We start from the raw sequence: 20,858 nt of genomic DNA, 5'->3' as shown, positions 1-20,858 counted from the left end.
TATGATGCAAAGTGTCTGGCTGGATGTATCACAAGCTGTAATCTAGATTGCCGAGAGAAATATCAGTAACCTCAGATACGCAGATGACACCACCCTTAATGGCAGAAAGTGAAAAAGGACTACAGAAGCTCTTGATGAAAGTGAAAGAGGAGAGTGAAAAAGTTGGCTTAAAACTCAACATTCAAGAAACTAAGATCGTGGCACCCGGTCTCATCAGTTCAGTTCAGTCGCTCAGTTGTGTCCGACTCTTTGTGACCCCATGAACCGCAGCACGCCAGGCCTCCCTGTCCATCACCAACTCCCGGAGTCTACCCAAACCCATGTCCATTGAGTCGGTGATGCCATCCAACCATCTCATCCTCTGTCGTCCCCTTCTCCTGCCCTCAATCTTTCCCAGCATCACGGTCTTTTCCAGTGAGTCAGTTCTTCACATGAGGTGGCCAAAGTATTGGGAGTTTCAGCTTCAACATCAGTCCTTCCAATGAACAACCAGGACTGATCTCCTTTAGGATGGGCTGGTTGGATCTCCTTGCAGTCCAAGGGACTCTCAAGAGTCTTCTCCAACACCACAGTTCAAAAGTATCAATTCTTCGGTGCTCAGCTTTCTTTATAGTCCAACTCTCACATCCATACATGACTACTGGAAAAACCATAGCCTTGACTAGACGACCTTTGTTGGCAAAGTGATGTCTCTGCTTTTTAATATGCTGTCTAGGTTGGTCATAACTTTCCTTCCAAGAAGTAAGGATCTGGTCCCATCACTTCATGGCGAATAGATCGGGAAACAATGGAAATAGTGATAGACTTTACTTCCTTGGGCTCCAAAATCACTGCAGACAGTGACTGCCGCCATGAAATTAAAAGATGCTTGCTCTTTGGAAGAAAAGCTGTGACCAACCTAAACAGCATATTAAAAAAGCAGAGACATTACTTTGCTGACAAAGATCATTCTAGTTAAAGATATGGTTTTTCCAGTAGTCATGTATGGATGTGAGAGTTGGACTATAAAGAAAGCTGAGCACTGAAGAATTGATGCTTTTGAACTGTGGTGTTGGAGAAGACTCTTGAGAATTCCTTGGACTGCAAGGAGATCCAACCAGTCCATCCTAAGGGAGATCAGTCCTGACTATTCATTGGAAGGACTGATGTTGAAGCTGAAACTCCGATACTTTGGCCACTTGATGTGAGGAACTGACTCTTGGAAAAGACCCTGATACTGGGAAAGATTGAAAGCAGGAGAAGGGGATGAGAGAGGATGAGATGGTTGGATGGCATCACTGACTTAATGGACATGAGTTTTGAGTAAGCTCATGGAGTTGGTGATGGACAGGGAGGCCTGGCGCGCTGCAGTCCATGGGGTCACAGAGTCGGACTCCGCGACTGAGTTACTGAACTGAGCTGAGGATCTTTCTTAGTGAATTTTAAAAGATGCTTCCTTTATAGGCTTTATGAGACTTTGGGGACATGCCAAAAATCTGTATGAATTGCTCCAGATAACTTTGGTAGTTACCTATCAAGGGCATTTTTGTATTTAGCTTGTTCCTACAGAGGGACCTGGAGGAAATTGTCTTTGAAGTCTGAAAAACAGTATTAGTGGGAGGATTGTTTTATATTTTCATATGGTTTTAACAATAATAAATTTAAGTCATTAGAGGCCTTTATAAATGCAGGGTATTATTTTCAAGTTTTATTAAAGCATTGAAAAAGGAACTTACTGAGACTAGCACTTAATAACTAAATACCATGATATCTCTTTTTTTTTTTTTCTGATGTATTTTCATTTACTAAGAGATGGAACATAGAAACAATGCTTTGCCTTCCAAATACTTTTTATTCAGAAAATTAAAACATGTTATTTTAAACAAGAAATTGTGTTAAACTGAAAACTGGCTTTTTTACCAGGCCCTATCTATAGGAGTTATACTTTTTGTTTGTTTGTTTTTAGGAGTTATACTTTTAACAGAAGTTCTTATCTTTTGGTACTTACTTTCTTAGTACACTATTAAAAGACCATGTATATTTGCAAATGACTGCATTGGTATTTTCAGGATCTTTTTGGTGGTAGGACTTTAGGGGAGATGGGTTGCCATGTACCTTTTCTAAAAATACTGGCATTACACTGATAGGTCAAGAAATCATTGTTAGTGGATGGAGAAGACACTTGAAGGACTGCTTTTAAAATCTGGACAGGTTGAAGGGGGAACCCCCTAGGGGTCTGTTCGGGTGATTGTTTCCAAGATTTGGGTTGAGGACTCTTGGGAGAGTTAGTTCACTGGACTGTTTCAGCAATTTCAAGGGAACTTCTTTTCAACTAAAGGTGTACCTGTGACCAGCTTTTTTTCATATACTTTAACTAAAACAACATATACTACAACAGGTTGATAGCATAAGATATGAAAAGCCAGCTTATTTCTATTAAGCCAGGCATTAAAGAGATTGGTAAAAGAAAACTCACCAATTCTTTGCTTATTATTAAATGAATTTGTTTAAATGTCTTTTAAGTTCTCATGCAACAAAAATGAATAGATAGACCCTATCTAAAATGAAACTCGTTGAGGTCCTCGATTTTTAAGGGTTTAAAGAGGTTGTTGTTTTTCATTCGCTCAGTCATGTCCAACCCTTTGTGACCCCATGGACTGCAGCACACCAGGCTTCCCTGTCCTTCACCATCTCCCTGAGTTTACTCAAACTCGTGTCCATTGAGTCGATGATGCCATCCAACCGTCTCATCCTCTGTCACCCCCTCCTCCTCAGGCCCTTTGTCTTTCCCCAGCATCGGAGTCTCTTTGCATCAGGTGGCCAAGGTACTGGAGCTTCGGCTTCAGCATCAGACTTTCCAATGAATATTCAGGGTTGATTTCCTTTAGGATTGACTAATTTGATCTCTTTGCTGTCCAAGGGACTCGACCACAGTTTGAAAGCAGCAATTCTTTGGCACTCAGCCTTCTTTGTGGTCCAGCTCTCACATTCTTACGTGACTACTGGAAGCACCATAACTTGGACTGTCCAGACCTTTGTTGGCAAAGTGACGTCTCTGGTTTTTAATACACTTTCTAAATTTGTCATAGCTTTCCTTCCAAGGAGCAAGCGTCTTTTAATTTCATGGCTGCAGTCACTGTCTGCAGTGATTTTGTAGCCCACTTAAGGCCAAAAATTTGAGAGTTGCAGTGGTAAAAAAGGAACTTACTTTTGCAAAGGCTTGACTTAGTAGGAATAAATCTAGGGTCTATGCAGAAGTGGTTTCTCTTTGTGCTCAACTTTTGAAGAGGCAATTATAAAATCGGTAGAAGGTTTGGTAAAAACTTATTAAAGTGTTTTCAAAAGGCAAACAATAGATTTTCTCACATAACCGGTAACAACTGTTGAAGTGGGCCTATTTGGTCTCATTTTGTCGTTAAGTTTAAAATTTTTATAATAAAGATACGATTGTGTTTTGCTTCTGACTCTTTTGGAGTCAGAAGTTTGAAATATAAAAATTGATCCAAGTTATTTTTAATAGAATTTTTTAACTATTTTAAGTTTACAGAAAAGTTGAGAAGATAGGCAGTTGAGAACCTCCTCACCTAATTTCTTCCCCTTTATTAACATTCTGTCAATGAACTGTTAGTGTGACACATTTGTTCTATAAGTCCATGAACGAACACAGGTGAACTTCAGTTTTACCTAATGTCTTCTGTTCCAGAATTTCATCTGGGACATCACATCACATTTACTTGGCAGGTCTTTTTGGGCTCCTGTTAGCTGTGGCAGGTTTTCAGGTTTCTTGGTTTTGATGACCTTGACAATTTTGAGGAGGACTGACTGGATACATCAGCAACTTTTTTTTCCCCCCTCTTTTAAGGAGCCATTTATTCTTGGAATCTTTCCTGTTGGCTATAGAAATAGTGAAACATTAAAGCTGTGGGAGTTTTCGTTCTTACCTTAACTCAAAGTGAGCCCTCTGCTCCAGTATGCACCTCACTTGACACAGCTGCCCATATCTGAATAAGGAGCATGATGTAGTTTACTAAAATATTGCTTTCAAATACTTGCCACCAAGTTTTCTTCATTGACAAGTTTTTAGCAGTGAGAGGTTATTTTGAATTTTATATTTTTAATCTTATCTTTATAGAGACATTTAAAATTCATTGTCCTAATTAGACTTTACTTGTCAGTAACATTTATTGAATACCCATAGCACTGTTCTGTGAAGGTAATTTTCATTTTAAATCCTTCCTTATTTTTATACTTCTCTGTTACAGAACTCACTGTGATTCATAAAAGGTGATCTCAGGCAGGCACCTGTGGTTCCTGTGATCACATTGATTTATTTTTTCCTGTGCTCGTCAGTGTGTAAAATGTGACCCTTTAATGAAGCTGAAAGAAGCTTCCTAGAAGGTATAAATGTTTTGTTTATGATAATTAAAGTCAAAAAGTGAAATAACCTCAATGTCCAATAATAAGAAATTATTAAAGTACCAATACAATGAAATATTAATATTGACAGTATAGTAAGTAAAATGCAATGTAATATTTTGGGGGAGGATTTGAAATTGTGAAGATAAGCATCTTAGGAAAAACACTGGAAGGATGTATACCAAAATGTAGCAGGTTTTTCTCTACAATTATGGCTGATGTTTTTCTTTATATTTTTTTCTGAAATTTCAGTAATAAGTCTGATTACTTTTGTATTTGGGGAAAAAATACATTTTAAACCTGTTGTATTCCTTAGCCTTTGTCCCATAAGAGAATATGCAGTCAGGAAATTTTACATAGTGGTCATACAGAAAATGGCTTTGTCAGTATGAAATACTGATGTCACGCATGAAACCATAGGTAGACTTGCCCTCGAGTGTTATTTTTTGTGTTACAGAAGTTGAATTCCATTGCCACCCTAGCATCTCCTCTCAAGACAGTTTTGTTAACTGCCTCTACACTCGAATTAGTTTGCCTAAAACAGTCTGATAAGAAGCTCTTTTTTTTTGGTCATGTCACGCAGTATGTGGGATCTTTCTTAGTTCCCTGACCAGGTATTGAACCTGGGCACAGAGTTGATTCCTGGACCGCCAGGGATTCCCTAGGAAGCTCTTTCAGCATGAAAATCCTGCTTCAAAAAGCAGGATGCATGTATCTCAATGCTGGAAAAAGAATACTGGGAAAAAATAAAGATTAATGGACCTTGAGTAGTATCAATGAATTCCATTTTATACAAATTTATAATGAAGATTAGAGAATCACAGCCATTGTCTTAAACATAACCAATCAAAAAAAAAGAGAAAAGATTGCATTAGGCTTCCTGGAAACAACAAAGCTTTGCAACACAAACATTTCCTAATTGTTAACATATTTTTTCCTACCATTTACTGTGTAAATGCCAAGCACCTCTCTAAAGGCTTTGCCCATATTATTTTACTTAAGCTTCCTGATTTCCTCTTTCTATATGTATCCAAGGCAGAAGGAGATTAATCTAGTTCAAAGCCACACAGCAGAGTCAGGATTTGAACCTGGGCAGTGTGACTGAGGGCCTCCTCTTTTTAACATTTCCTCCACGGTATGGGGGAGGCGTAAGACCCCACTGTGCCTCAGGACTCAGCATCGAGCAAGTGACAGATGGGGATCGTACAGGGCCCTTGCTTGTTATATTTAATTTTCAATTCAGTTCGGTCGCTCAGTCGTGTCCAACTCTCTGCAACCCCGTGGACTGCAGCATGCCAGGCTTCCCTGTCCATCATGAGCTCCTGGAGCTTGCTCCAACTCAGGTGCGTCAAGTCGGTGATGCCATTTAATTTTATTTAAGTTTATTGTTTATTCTGACTTTATTGAGTTAAATGTATAAAACAGCAAAGTATATACAGAGGGATTTAATAATTATGTATATATGTGTATTTATATATAAAATTTAGTCAGGATGCAAGTTAAAACAAGTTCTTTTCTATCCCAAATGCACTGTTGCTTCTTTTTTATAATCTTTTTTATTTTTTAAGTTACGAAGGTATGATAACGCATTACAGGAGATTTGGAAAATATAGAACAGAGTTACATGTATTTCCACTTATATATTGAGATTTTTTTTTAAGTAGGTAAATTGAGATTTTTAGTTGGGATTTCAGTATCAAACTCAAAAATTAGTAGAATGAATACACAGAGAAGTAGAAGGATATAGTAGACTTGACAGAAGCACTGTGAACCAATTTAACGTAATTAACATTTGTACAATTTTCACACAATATCAAAAGATATTTGAAAATAACCCACATATTCAAGTACAGTGTGACATTTACTGAGAGAAATCTTTGACTTAGATATTGAAAGCCTCAATAAAGTTAGAAAACTTAAAAACCACAGAGGGTGATTACAGAGAAGAAGGCATTTAAGTGAGAGATTAATAGCAAAAATACTTTAAAAACCCCATGTGTTTGGAAATTAAATGTCCACTTTTAAATGATGGCTGTATCTAAGAAGCCAAAACAAGGAAAATTAGAAAATATTTCTAACAGAATAAAAATGAAAAGAGAATTTTCCAGTATTGGTTGCATGCAGCTGAAGCTGCTCAGTGCAACTAAATACAATGTGGAATCTTGAATAAAGAATTAAAAAGGTAGTGTACCCTACCATAAAATTTTGTGAAGTTTGAACAAAATCTGTGCTTTAGTTAATAATACTGGATCGCATTAATATTCTGCTTTTTTTTAACAGCATAGTATTTCCTTATATTCTCAGAAATGGGTTAGAAGTTTCAAGCTTCATTCAAATTAAGAAAAAAAAAATTCCCCAAATAATTATCTTTTTAGACTTTTAGCATGAATACTAAATGCCATAATACATGGAACTATATCGAAGTTTTTTACTTCAAACAAGTAGACTGAAAATGTCATAATTTTTTAAGCTTAGGCAAAAACTCATAAGTTGTCTAAACTAGATTTTACATACTATTTGTATATATATAATATGTGTATACGGAGCTTTTCTACTATGCTTGATGAAGGCTTGAGAAAGAACAACAACAAAAAGAGAAATTAGAAAACATGAACTAAATGAAATGGGGGCACCCGTCTTCTTCCGGGACCCCGATAACGCAGATGTCGGTGCTTATAATGTCCCAGAGTCTCTTAGAGACGGGCCTCTGTTTTTTCTTCCATTTTTCTGTACTCTGTTCTACAGCAGTGATTTCCACCATTCTGTCTTCCAGATCACTTATCCATTCTCTTGCCTCAGTTTTTCTGCTGTTGATTCCTTCCAGTGTATTGCTCATCTCTGGTCTTTAGTTCTTCTGTGTGTTAGCTCAGTTGTGTCCAACTCTTTGCGACCCCATGGACTGTAGACCTGAGGCTCCTCTGTCCATGGGATTCTCTAGGCAAGAATACTGGAGTGGCTTCCCATGCCCTCCTCCAGGGGATCTTCCCAACCCAGGGATCAGACCGAGTCTTATTTCTCCTACATTGGCAGGGGCGTTCCTTTTGGTGGTGGTGGTGGTGGTTTAGTTGCTTAGTCATGTCCAACCGTTGCAACCCCATGGACTGTAGGCCGCCAGGCTCCTCTGTCTATGGGATTCACCAAGCAAGAATACTGGAGTCGGTTGCCATTTCCTTCCCCAGGGGATCTTCCCGACCCAGGGATCGAACCCTGGTCTCCTGCCTTTGAGGCAGATTCTTTACCCACCAAGCTTTGAGGGAAGATCCTTCCTTTTGGTAAAATTTCTTATAAAGCTTTAATCCAGTTATCTGCTGATGGGTGGCAGTTACACTCCGTCCCTGTTAGTTGTTTGGCCTGAGGGGACCCAGCCTTGAGATCTGTAGGCTCTGAAAGTGAAAGTGTTACTCCATCAGTCTTGGCAAGACTCTTCAAGTCCATGGGCTGCAGCCAGGCTCCTCTGTTCATGGAATTCTCCAGGCAAGCATACTGGACTGGGTGTTCATTTCCTTCTCCAGGGAATCTGCGTTAACCCTACCATATGCTATAGGCTCTATGGTAGGGTTAATGGCGACCTCCAAGAAGACTTAATGCCAAGGGACATCTTCCAGGGCTGCTGCTGCTAGTGCCCCTGTCCGTGTGGTGAGCCCCTGCTGATCCACACCTCCACAGGAGACTCTCCAACACTAGCAGGTAGGTCTGGTTCAGTCTCCTGTAGGGTCAACTGCTCCTTTCCCCTGGGTTTTGGTGCACACAAGATGGCTCAGTTGGTAAAGAATCCTCCCGCAATGTAGGAGACACAGGTTCAATCCCTGGGTGGGGAACATCCCCTGATGGAGGAAATGGCTCGTCACTGCAGTTTTCTTGCCTGGAAAATCCCGCGGACAGAGGAGCCTGGTGAGCTGCAGTCTATCTGTGGGATCACAAAGAGTCAGACACGACTTAGCCACTAAACCACCCCCTTCAAGGGTGGAGCCTGTTTCTCCCAGTTCTGTGGAAGTCGTGTAACCAAATCCCGCTGGCCTTCAAAGTCAGATTCCCTGGGGATCCCCAGTCCCTTTGCTGGACCCGCAGGCTGGGAAGCTTGACTTGGGGCTCAGAACCTTCACGACAGTGGGAGAACTTCTGTGGTTTAGTTGGTCTTCAGTTTGTGTGTTGCCCACTCGGTTGGTATGGGATTTGATTTTATTGTGATTGCACCCCTTCTCCTGTCTGGTTGCGGCTTCTCCTTTGTTTTTGGACGTCGGATATATTTTTTTGATGGGTTCCAGCATTGTCCTGTCCGTGGTTATTCAGCAGCTAGTTGGGATTTTGGTGTTCTCTAAGGAGGAGATGAGTGCATGTCCTTCTACTCTGCCATCTTGAACCAATCTTCACTGTTACTTCCTTTTTTTTTTAATGCTGCCTTCTTCTTTTTTAAAGGTTATACTCTGTTTATAGTTTCTATAAAATATTTGCTTTATTTAAGGAAACTCTTTATTAACCTGTGTTGAAATTGCTGTGATGAAAAGTACTGGTTGGCAACTAAATGCCAACCAGAGTTAAAGTGAAAGGATGGGGCTCTGAAAGTTCTGAGGTCAGATGCTCCTTGAAAGTTGAAGTTGCAGTGACTTTTTGCTAGAGGAAAATTACATTTCAGCAGTCAAAACTCAATGTGATGTAATGCTTGTTATTTTTGCTTTACAATAAGCAACATTTACATTTGTAATTTCTGTTCTCACCATAGTCCTGAAGGTAGCTATTTTTCATACTTTCTGCAGCGAGAAGTTGAGATTGCTCAAGTGATGGTAAAGAATGAAATGCAAGCTCTAGTCTTCTGACTTTTAGAGCATTGCTCTTTTTTTTCTGTCCTATAGTAATTGCTTATGTTCTGAGGAACAATAACCTCAGATATGCAGATGACACCACCCTTATGGCAGAAAGTGAAGAAGAACTAAAAAGCCTCTTGATGAAAGTGAGAGAGGAGAGTGAAAAAGTTGGCTTAAAGCTCAACATTCAGAAAACTAAGATCATGGCATCTGGTCCCATCACTTCATGGGAAATAGATGGGAAACCGTGGAAACAGTGTCAGACTTTATTTTTCTGGGCTCCAAAATCACTGCAGATGGTGACTGTAGCCATGAAATTAAAAGACGCTTACTCCTTGGAAGGAAAGTTATGACCAACCTATTTAGCATATTCAAAAGCAGAGACGTTACTTTGCCAACAAAGGTCCGTCTAGTCAAGGCTATGGTTTTTCCAGTGGTCATGTATGGATGTGAGAGTTGGACTGTGGAGAAAGCTGAGCGCCACAGAATTGATGCTTTTGAACTGTGGTGTTGGAGAAGACTCTTGAGAGTCCCTTGGACTGCAAGGAGATCCAACCAGTCCATCCTAGAGGATATCAGTCCTGGTTGTTCATTGGAAGGACTGATGTTGAAGCTGAAACTCCCAATACTTCGGCCACCTCATGCGAAGAGTTGACTCATTGGAAAAGACCCTGATGCTGGGAAGGATTGGGGGCAGGAGAAGAAGGGGACGGCAGAGGGTGAGATGGTTGGATGGCATCACCGACTCGATGGACATGAGTTTGGGTGGACTCGGGGAGTTGGTGATGGACAGGGAGGCCTGGCGGGCTGAGGTTCGTGGGGTTGCAAAGAGTCGGACACGACTGAGCGACTGAACTGAACTGAGCTGTCTCATTTGAAAAGACCCTGACGCTGGGAAAGATTGAAGGCAGGAGGAGAAGGGGACGACAGAGGATGAGATGGCTGGATGGCATCACCGACTTGATGGACATGGGTTTGGGTGGACTTAGGGAGTTAGTGATGGACAGGGAGGCCTGGCGGGCTGTGGTTCATGGGGTCGCAAAGAGTCGGACACGACTGAGCGACTGAACTGAACTGAAAACCAAGTATAAATTAAATAAAGTACATACATACAAAGACACTTCATACCTTAATTTAGAAAACTTTAATATGTAGACTTACAATGAAGTTAATTTCTGTATCATTGTGTTTTGGAAATAGAAGGCATATTTGATTCATTGGAGGGTATCATTATACATTACCCATAAATCTTAATCTGTAAAAGTTGCAGGTCATTTGGGCATTATGTTAATCATTTACTTACATATTTGGCACATTATCTTTGATATATTTTTGGTCTAACCTTCAACTCATATCAATTCAATTCAGAAAGCCTACAGCTTTTATGAAGTAGCAGAGAGCAAAAGCTCTGAACAGTATCAAGTCTTCCATTAGACTGCTGCAGAATATTAAGAAGCAATGTGATTTTCTTCTGCTACGTTATATTCATATAATTAAACAGGTTGCTTTCCTTATCTTTAGTTATCAAGGTAAACAAAAATCACTTTAATCTTTTTGACCCAGGATGGAATAGGTAGTATTTTTGTAAGTCTGTTAGCAACATAGTATATTTAACTAGCATTTAAACATTAGCTGTGGTGTTTGTTGAGTCTGTATGATACCATTAGACTCTTCAAGACCTGAACTGTAATTGACCTGTTAAACAGGACTATCATTTTTTCCTTTCTCCTTCCTATTCTTTTTGGGATTGTAATAAATAGCTTTGTACCAATGTGTAATCTACTTATTTCCTTTTTTAAAAAATTGTAATATTTAACCTACTTTTTACCATAATATTTAATCAGGCATTGCTGGTGAGCATTTTCACTTAAGTGTTTCTATTACAGAAGCAAAATCTTGTTTTAATTTTAAACTAAAAGCAGTTGATAGTGATAAATTCCAACAATATAAGTTTGAAATAAAAATAACCTCTTTCCCCCTGTCTTTTATGATAGTCTTTAAAATTTACAAATGTTAAGACAAATTTGCAAGTTTTAGTTTTTTACTCATTCACTGTTGGCTGTCTTCCCATGTTTAGAATATCTAGATATACTCTTCATTACAGCTGCCGAGTATTTTATTGTTAGTTACAGATGTAACCAGCATTTGTATTAACTTGTTCTCTTCATCTAAAATTATTATTATTGGTAGGTATTACATAATGTATTTAATATATGTCAGATTGTATGTAAAATGGGTAATGAAGCAAAAGAAAAATTGCCTGTCATCCTACCAAAGACAAGCCACTGTTAACTTTTTTGCTCTTCCCATGTTTTATTTTTCTGTTACATAGCCTGTTTTTCTTTCTTCCAAAAAACATATGTAAGGAAAAATTTCAATGTCAATACATATAGAGCTATGTGTGTGTTTGTGACCTCATGGATTATAGCTTGCCAGGTTCCTCTGTCCGTGGGATTTCCCAGGCAAGAATACTGGAGTGGGTAGCCATTTCCTTCTCCAGGGGTTCTTCCCGACTCAGGGAATTGAATCTGGCTCTTCTGCATTGAAGGCAGATTCTTTGCCTTCTGAGCTACCAGGGAAGCCACTATTAGAGCTATACAACAGTGTGATTTTTGTCTTAAAATTATATTGAAATACTAAAATACTACATAACATAAAATAACCATTGTTAAACCATTGTAAGGGTGCAGTTTGGTAACATATTAAGTACATTGACAATGTTCTATAACTGTCACTACTATCCATCTCCAGAAGCTTTTCATTATTCCGGACTGATTCTGTACCTGTTAGTTAACTCAGGGTGATTCTTACGCCATTTAACTCTTCTCTTACTGTGAACATTTAAGTTGTTTCCAGGTCTTTCCGGTTGGAAACAGTTCATATACACTCTCCTTCTTGTCTGTTTTCTTCTCATAGCAGTTCTTCCAAGAACCCATATCAGTAGGTATGGTAAGGATGATTCTTAAAATTGGTTAGATGTCAGTCTTCCTTCTCCCAGGGAAGAATTTATCTTCCATTTTATAATAAAGGTTAATGTTACTAGGTTACAGATCTTCAAATACAGTTTGTATATAATTTGACATTAATATAGCTGTTCGGCAACCCACTCCAGTACTCTTGCCTGAAAAATTCTATGGACTGAGGAGCCTTGTAGGCTACAGTCCATGGGGTCACAAAGAGTCGGACACGACTGAGTGACTTCACTTCACCTCATAGCTGTTTTGTAAAGTGAGAGATGCTTACGGAATAGAGGGGTGAAAGCCTCTTTGGCGTGGGTTGGTGACCTTTCGGTGGCGTCTTTCAATGGTGACCTTTCAGTCCTGGTTGGAAGGGTGTGAGGAGGGGTGTGTGCAGGCTGTGTCATTTATTTGGAGAAGGGTAATCGTACATATTCTGCTGTTCTGGGGGGAAAAGGTTAAGAAACTACTACTCTGTATTCTGTTTGACTCATTAGAAATAACATATACTTTACTTAACCAGAGATTTAACTTGAAAACTGTTTTCTAAGTGTGAGAATTATAAATTTTTCTAATGAAAGCCTTTGCTTCTCTTCTAGACTTGGCAGCCACCGTTTGCATGTGATGTTGACAAACTTCATTTTACTCCGCGTATCCAGAGGCTGAATGAACTGGAGGTAATGTCTTAACTATTATTCTGGTTGCCTGTATTCTAGAAGGGCTCCTCTGAACTAGGCTTTGTCGCAAATCTAGTGGCTTCAGGGAAACTAAAGTATAGCTAATAATTGTTAATCATAGTAAAGCAGATGGTGATAAGCCTTTGCAGCAAACCCAATTTCATTAAAAAAACACTGATTTTTGTCTATCATTGCCAGCCTATTAATAAATGCATTTAAATCCTTGTAAATCTAGGTGACAACCGATAGAATTTAGGTTTTGAAAGGGATTTGCTTTCAGAACTGGTTCATGGAGGAGATCCTCCAGCTCCGATGTTCGTCCGTTCTTCTGTGTGTCGTCACTTAGATTTAATGACACACTTTACTTCCCCAAGGAGGAATGAATAGCCTGGAATTCTCTAGAGAAGGGGAGTGTTTCTTCTTTAGTCCTGGGTGACTTGAGCCCTAGAGTGCTGGGTGAATAAAATTTGAGCGCTTCTCGCATAAAGGCACGTTGTTCATATAAATGTTTTGCTAATCTGATTTTCATACTGAACCGTGTTTTATTTTTCTATACCAAACCAAACATTCTTAAATGAAAAATATGTCCACTGGAACTCTGCGGGCATTGGCAATAGTAGCATCTAGTGTATATATTTTCAAGTATTTCACTGTATTTTCACATTAAGCTTGAAAGATAGGAAGATGGGTATTAACTGTGACATGGTTGGGAATATCTGAATATTGATCTCCATTTTGGTCTTATGCAAGATAAAACTCATAGAACTGTGTGAATTTCACAATGAGGGGAAAGAAAAATGAGATAATTTTAAAAAATGACTTGTAGGCTACAGTAGTAATCTGTTAAAGGAGTAACATTTAAGAGAGTTTCTGGTTTTTTGTTAAGATATCAGGACTGTTAAAATTGATGCAGAACCACTGGTGTAACTGTGCTTTTAGATACTTGAGCATATAAGAAAATTTGTACTTGGAGAAAATAGGACTTTAAAATACTGAAATTGTAAAAATACCAAAGGGGCATAACGAAGCTTACCTGTGATACGCCTTAAATGAAGAACTTTTCCGATTGCCTGTTTATGTTATGCGAGGACTTCCTGAGTGTGTTTAACTACTACTAACCTGGTACATGGTAGGGACTGAATTAAATTTTTGTTCATTTATGTGTAATTGTTTAATAAGTTTTACTTTGTGTATTTTGGGAGTTTCTCTCTTGAATTCATGAGTGCTATTGCACTTACATATTCTAAGGATGAGAATACCGCATGCACGGGAAAGGAGCTTGATAACAAACAAGCTGGGCGAGAGTGCAGCTCAGCTCTTTGTCATTTAGGCTCAAACACGCGTGAAATTAAATTTCCTGGACCAGATTGCAAAGTACTGGGAATTACAGGGAAGTACTCTGAAAATTCCACATGTGGAGAGGAAGATCTTGGACTTGTTTCAGCTTAATAAGGTAAAAAAAAGCCTAATGACCATCTTTCTCATTGAATAGTTTTTCTCACAGCATGGATTTGATCTTCATTGCCTTAAAATAAGAAACTTAACTGCTGCTTGAAATATTTAAGATGAAATTCATCATTCAGTTTTGTGATTAATTGGTCTCTGCTTCTCAGGTTTGAGAGCCTTATGTTGTGAAATATATTAGTACCATCTGCTTTTGGTCATACTTAAACTTCACAATGGTCCTCTTGGATATTCCTGTCTCTTTCATTACAGATAAGACAACAGTGGCTTTCAGTGTCCAAAGTGACCAGTTTGAAAGGGCTGAGTTACAATTCTCTACCTTAAAGTTCGTTTCAGTCCAAAGCCTGCGTTATTCCCACCCTGACATGCTGCTCTTCTTCCTACTCATCAGTTTATGGAGATTTTAAAGGGTCACCAAGTTTGACCAGTCACTCAAACTCTGTCTTTATCAGAGATTTCATTGCTAATTTAGTGCTTCCTCATGGAAAATCTTGACTGCTTTGGGGAACTGAGAAGTAGCTTTTGGAGGAGGACAAAAAGTTAATGGACTATGCTGTCAAAAGCAATGTTTTCAATTTCTAGTTTAAAATTAATAGTGTATATATATGTGTGTGTATGTATTTTTTTACTTTGAAAATGTATTTTTTTAAAAAGATGGTCACAGCCAAGAGCATTTTATTTTTGGAGCCATACCTAGGCTTGAGGGAATTAGAACTGATTTCCCTATAAATGTTTCTAATTTCTTTTGCTGTTTTATTTAACAGTTAGTTGCAGAGGAAGGTGGATTTGCAGTTGTTTGCAAGGATAGAAAATGGACCAAAATTGCCACCAAGATGGGGTTTGCTCCTGGCAAAGCCGTGGGCTCTCATATCAGAGGACACTACGAGCGAATCCTGAACCCCTACAACTTATTTCTGTCTGGAGACAGTTTGAGGGTGAGTGGGGCTGGCCTTAACCTGCTTTATTCCACTGCTTATTGGTACGTGGTCTTTGGGAGGAATGGAAAGGCCTTGATTATGTATGGAATACTTCCTTAAAAGATTTGTTTTATCAATTTTTCCTCTGATGTTTTTGTTCTGTTTTGAGAGCGACCATACTAAAAAGGTTGTTTTTGGAATGAATAAGGTTATGGAGGAAATAGTCTTTTGATAAAACTGAAACCTGTATTAACTTTACTATATATGTTCCTTTCCTACAATGAGCAGTTGGTTATTACCTACTTGTTACAACTCATGCTTTTGCATTCACTTACTATTTAAAGTATATTCCTGGACTTCCCTGGTAGTCCAGTGGTAAAAAATCCACCTGCCAATGCAGGGGACATGGGTTTAATCCCTGGTCCAGGAAGGCTCCACATGCTGTGGGGCAATGAAGCCCGTGTGCCGCAACTACGGACCCCACGTGCCCAGAGCCTCTGCTTGGCAACAAGAGAAACCGCCACAGTGAGAAGCCTGTGCCCCACAAGCGGAGAAGAGCCCCCACTCGCCGCCGCTGGAGAAAGCCTACGCCCAGCCAAAAATAAATAATAAATAATAAGTTTCAAAAAGTATGAGGCTTTTAAAAAATGTATTTCTGGCTGTCACATGAAAGTACAGCATGTGAAATATCTTGCTTGTTTTCTCTCTTGCCAGCTGAGATCTCCAAGGAGATTTTCAAATAGAATGTTGATTTTGGTAAAGGGTTAGGGGACTTAGGTCTTTCTCCAGGTGGTGCTAGTGGTAAAGAACCTGCCTGCCAGTGAAGGAGCTCTAAGAATGCAGGTTTGATCCCTGGGTCGGAAAGATCCCCTGGAGGAGGGCATGGCAACCTGCTCCAGTATTCTTGCCTGGAGAATCCCACGGACAGAGGAACCTCCTGGGCTACAGTCCATAGGGTCGCAGAGAGTTGGACACGACTGAAGAGACTTAGCATGCACGCAGGGGACTTAGTGCAGGATAGCGAATGGATCCCATTTCTGATAGTTCCTATGTAACCATGTTTGTTTCCTTACAAAGATGGTGTTTGCCAAATTATTCAAATGAAAAGTTAATTAAAAGCAAAACAGTAGTATAAAAATTTCCCACTTGATTTTAGGCCCTGGTAGGAAGAAGAATGTCATAATTGTTTATACCCTTTGAGATATTGTACACTGGAGCAGGGGCCCCTGTAGTTCTAGAAACTGTTGTGTAGAGAGGTAGGAAGGTATCACTGTTTCAGAGGGTGAACCACTAATCAGAACTGTGTCCTGATACAAATATACCATCCATGATGCTTGCATCCTATAGATTTTCATAGCATGTTTTTCTTCTCTCTCTTGATTCCAGGTAGGCATTCTTTTTAGCCTCGAAGAATGTGACTATTCTAATATTCAGAAAGTTGTTTAAAGGCACGTGGACTGTGTGAGTGTCTGGTGAACCCACGGATGAAATGGTTAAGAACACTGTATGTGGGACCTTTATGCCTGTTTCATAATCAGATCTACATATTGTTGCCCATAGTAGATTTTCTCCTTTTAACCTTCTTGGTGCAGAAATTAGATGAATACAGAGAAAGAGTCTCTCTGCTTTATGGGTTGCAACATTTTAGAAATAGCTCAATCTATGTACTTAGAGGCCCTATAGTTTCATAGTTGAAAAGTATGTAAGCATTTATACAATGATAGTCTGAAAGGAGTGGATATTTAAAGAACCCTTTACAAACATTGCGTCTACAACACAGATAAATATCTGTTGAGGGGTCTACTGATAGGTTCATTGTGGAAAGTCTAAAAGGAAAATAGGATGAAAAAAAATCCCACCTAATCCTCTGATCTCGGGTTTCCTTTCAAGGCTATTTTTATGCACATACATACAAATGGAGGTATATTCTTTATGTACAGAATTGATCTTACTTTTTTCCTGCTTAACATGTCACTGTATATTGTTGAAGATACAGGTTTGTAATGAATCTGTGGCATTCCCTTTTTTATACCCAGACCTCTTTTTTTTTTTAAGTTACTTATTTTGGGTTGTGCTGGGTCTTCTTTGCTGTGTGTGGGCTTTTCTCCAGTTGTGGCGAGTGGGGGCCACTCGCTAGTCGCAGCGTGTGGGCTTCTCCTGGGAGGGGTGTCTGTGGAGCCTGAGCAGGCTCCGTCGTCGCAGCCCCTGGGCTCCGTTGTCCCGTGGCACGTGGGGTCTTTCTGCACTGGGGATCAGCCTCGTGTCCCCTGCAGCGAAAGGGAGATCTTTAGCTGCTGGACCCCCGGGGAAGTCCCAATACAGACGTTGATTTGATTTCTCATGTTGCATTCTTTGTGTGTAAATTTCGTGCCCATTTCTGATTTTTGAAAATAATCCTTAGAGGAAAGGAGAATCAAAATGCATTTCTTTTTAATGGAAAACAATAAGACGCCACCGTGCATCGTCGGAATGACCAGACCCAGAACACGACGACCCCCGGGGCTGGTGAGGGTGTGGAGCAGCAGGGGCTTCCTTCCGTTGCTGGTGGGGAGACGGAATGGCACTGCCGCTTTGGAGGACAGCACACAACTTCTTAGACAGCTGAACATGCTGTTTGTTCCATGCAGCCTGGCAGTCACATGCCTTAGTATTTACCCAAAGAGTTGGAGCTTAATTGCCAAAAATTGGAAGCAACCAAGATGTCCTTTTATAGGCAAATGGATAAACATTGTGGAGCACCCAGATGATGGAGTATTACTCAGCCCTAAAGCAAGGAGCTGTCAAGCCATGAGAAGACAAGAAGGAAGCTTACGTGCGTTTCTTTATGTGAAAGAAGCTAATGTGAAAGGACTGCGTATACTGTGTGATTCTAACTCAGTGGTATTCTAGAAAAGGCAAAACCATGGAGACAGTGAAAAGATCAGTGATTGCAAGGGATCGGGGGCAGCGTAGGGTAGGAGGAGAGGGCAGAGCACAGCAGACTGTGAGGGCAGCGGAAGTACTGCGAATGATACCCTGCCTTTGTCCAAACCCACACATAGCATGTACGTCACCAAGAGGGAGCCCTGTGGTGTGAACTGTGGACTTGGGGTGATGGGTCAGTATAGATTCATCGGTTGAAGCCAATGTTCTAACACTGGTGAGGATGTGGATAATGTTGGTAATGGGAGAGGCTGTACATGTGCTCAGGGCAAGGGTTGTATGGTTAATCTAGGTACCTTCCTCTCAACCAGGCTGTAAACCTAAACATTCTCTTAAGAGATAAGCCCTTAATAAGGACTAGGGGAGACGAGTGCTCTCTGAAGGACTGTTGCAGTCGGTAAGCTAAAGCCTGAAGTAGGTTTTGGGAACCTTGAGCGAGAGTGAGTGGTAAGGTGCTCGAGTGGGCAGAGCCTCCATCTCGGGCCCCGTGTGGTCCGTGTCTCACGGGGCTGCTTTGCCTCTGTAGGGTGATGTCGTCACAGTGTGATGAGACCACGTACTTCTAAGTCCCAGTTTCTCAAACGTGATAGCGTTAAATATAAAACAAACACATCAGATGTGTTTTGAATTGACTGAGCAACTAACACTTTCACTTAAAACAAATTAATCTCTTCATATACGTTCTTAAAAGTTTCTGACCTTGATTTTATCTTGATTCTTCAAAGCCCTTATACAACCAAGCAGGCCATGTGTTATGGAACTATTTACACTAGTGGGAAACAAGAACCACACATACAATATTCTAATTTCTGACCATCCACTTAATAAAATGTCTATGAATCAGCCCAGTTCGTATGTCCACTATCATATATACTTTTAGATCTCAATAGAAATTTATATAATACATGAAAGTGAGTAATTTAGGTGGTGGACAGGTTTTATTCCCATCTACATGTTTTCACTGAACATACTCTTAACTACTTAATTACAGAATGCTGGGTGATACTCTGTTCTAATTGAATTGATATTTCTAGATGAAATCTCTTACAATAAGCAAAATATTTAATGTTTATAGGTTGTGTTCCCAGTGGTAGATTTGTTACTTGTTCAGAGTATCAAGCAATCTATAATAGTATTTTGTTAATAGTACATAATATTCCATGTTAGAAATAGATTGTGTTAGATGGTTGCTCTGTGGTTTCTGTGTATTTCTGTTCCCCATTCTGTGGATTCTTTCTGCAGATGTCATGAGGAAGGAGCCAGTCATGTTAGTGAGACTGTGGTTGTAATGGGACTCTCAGAGCAGAAGCTGTAGAAGGTTATCACTTCAGTGTATCTTACTCGGAGTGTGGGTGACATAATAGCCTTCGGTGCTTACGTTGTTGAAACTGCTTTTAAAAATGCTACGTGTGCTGTTTGTAGGTCCTCTTACAAAGGAGTAGTATTTTCTTGAAATTTATATTAGATTCAGTGGTAATATTTTGTTGTCACTGTTTTGTCGCATTGACATTAAATAACGCTTTTACAGTGGGCTTAGAATCAAACCAAAAAGAAAAATCAGAGAAAACAGAGACTCTTGTATGATCAGAACCAAAGGTACTGCTGTGGGCTGCCTGCTAACCTTTGCCTTGTGAGTGAGACTTTGTAGGGATACGTTGAAGAAAAGGAAAGCCTTAATATGGCAGAACAGTCAGGTGATCTGTTTTCGCAATTCAAATAATATCTTTTTGATAGCAGAAGGTGGCCTACAGGATATCATAACATAATTTAGAAAACTTATTGAATTCCACATGCCATTGCTGTAAACTTTTTTTTTTAATGAGATATTCCAATTATGGAAAGCTATTTTGGGAATGTATAGGGGCCTTTCTAGCAATTTGGACCTTCAGTTAATTGACAAGTTGTAAGCAGGGATAATTGCCACTGGCTCATGGGAGCTGCTTCGAGCCTGCTGCGGCCTGTTGTAACCTGATGAGATGACACCAGCAGTTACATGAATTGACGCAGCACTGTTCACCTCCTGGGAAAAAGTTCAAGCTGTTATAACTATATGTGTGTGTATATGGTTGGTAACTGCAGACTTGTCTTTGTGTTTATTTAGATTTTAAAAATTGCACACCTTTATTTCCATCAATAATTGTAAAATATACCCTGCAAAAATCCAGTGAAATTCTCTTAGGATTGAAACAGGGGAGAAATTCATCAGTACAGTTGTGTTTTATTTCCAGTGTCTGCAGAAGCCAAACCTGACCACAGACACAAAGGACAAGGAGTACAAACCCCATGACATTCCCCAGAGGCAGTCTGTGCAGCTCTCGGAAACCTGTCCCCCAGCCCGACGGGCCAAACGCATGCGAGCGGAGGTGAGCGCCCCGCGCGGCTGGTCAGACAGGCCTGGGGCCCCGGGCTGATGGCCCTCTGGCCCTGAACTCTCTCGTGCGCGCGCTCTTCATCGGTTGGACTTTCCTGCCCTCACAGAGGCATGCTGTGTGCACTCCAGCGTTTGCGCTTGGGGGGGTTGCACTGTTAGGGGGCGAGGAGTTGAAGAGCTCTCTCTCGGTTTATGCTGCCTGGACAGTCTGCTGCTGAATGGTTAACAGGCAGAGACTTGGGAAGCGTCGGCATTCATTGTGACCCTCATGATGTTGGGCAGAGTTTATTGGGGGTTGAGGCTAGTAAGTGTGAAGTTGAAGATGTTTTGCTGAGAAGAACTTTTTTTTTTAA

General features: G+C 40.1%; 1 protein-coding gene across 50 annotated transcripts in view; it reads left to right on the top strand.

Moving 5' to 3' along the window:
• Nucleotides 1–20,858, top strand: part of KDM5B (lysine demethylase 5B) — a 73,387-nt gene that overhangs the window by 17,315 nt on the left and 35,214 nt on the right. For 18 of the 50 annotated variants that reach the window (XR_014053033.1, XR_014053031.1, XR_014053035.1 and 15 more), the window contains exons 2-7: nt 4,242–4,377; nt 5,639–5,738; nt 12,754–12,831; nt 14,162–14,284; nt 15,060–15,230; nt 20,363–20,497. Coding sequence is in view for 39 of the 50 variants with exons in the window: in XM_081487394.1 (XP_081343520.1) it covers nt 5,688–5,738; nt 12,754–12,831; nt 14,162–14,284; nt 15,060–15,230; nt 20,363–20,497 (558 nt within the window). In the remaining 11 variants the exon portion in view is untranslated. The remainder of the gene's footprint in view (nt 1–4,241; nt 4,378–5,638; nt 5,739–12,753; nt 12,832–14,161; nt 14,285–15,059; nt 15,231–20,362; nt 20,498–20,858) is intronic. The other 32 variants (XR_014053026.1, XR_014053027.1, XR_014053028.1 and 29 more) reach the window with 6 other exon arrangements.

The sequence above is a fragment of the Giraffa tippelskirchi genome, chromosome 5, assembly GCF_054371585.1.
Source record: "Giraffa tippelskirchi isolate mGirTip1 chromosome 5, T2T-mGirTip1v1.2.pri, whole genome shotgun sequence".
Lineage (NCBI taxonomy): Eukaryota > Metazoa > Chordata > Mammalia > Artiodactyla > Giraffidae > Giraffa > Giraffa tippelskirchi.
Note: the sequence above shows the minus strand (reverse complement) of the source record. Positions and strands in the feature narration are given on the sequence as shown.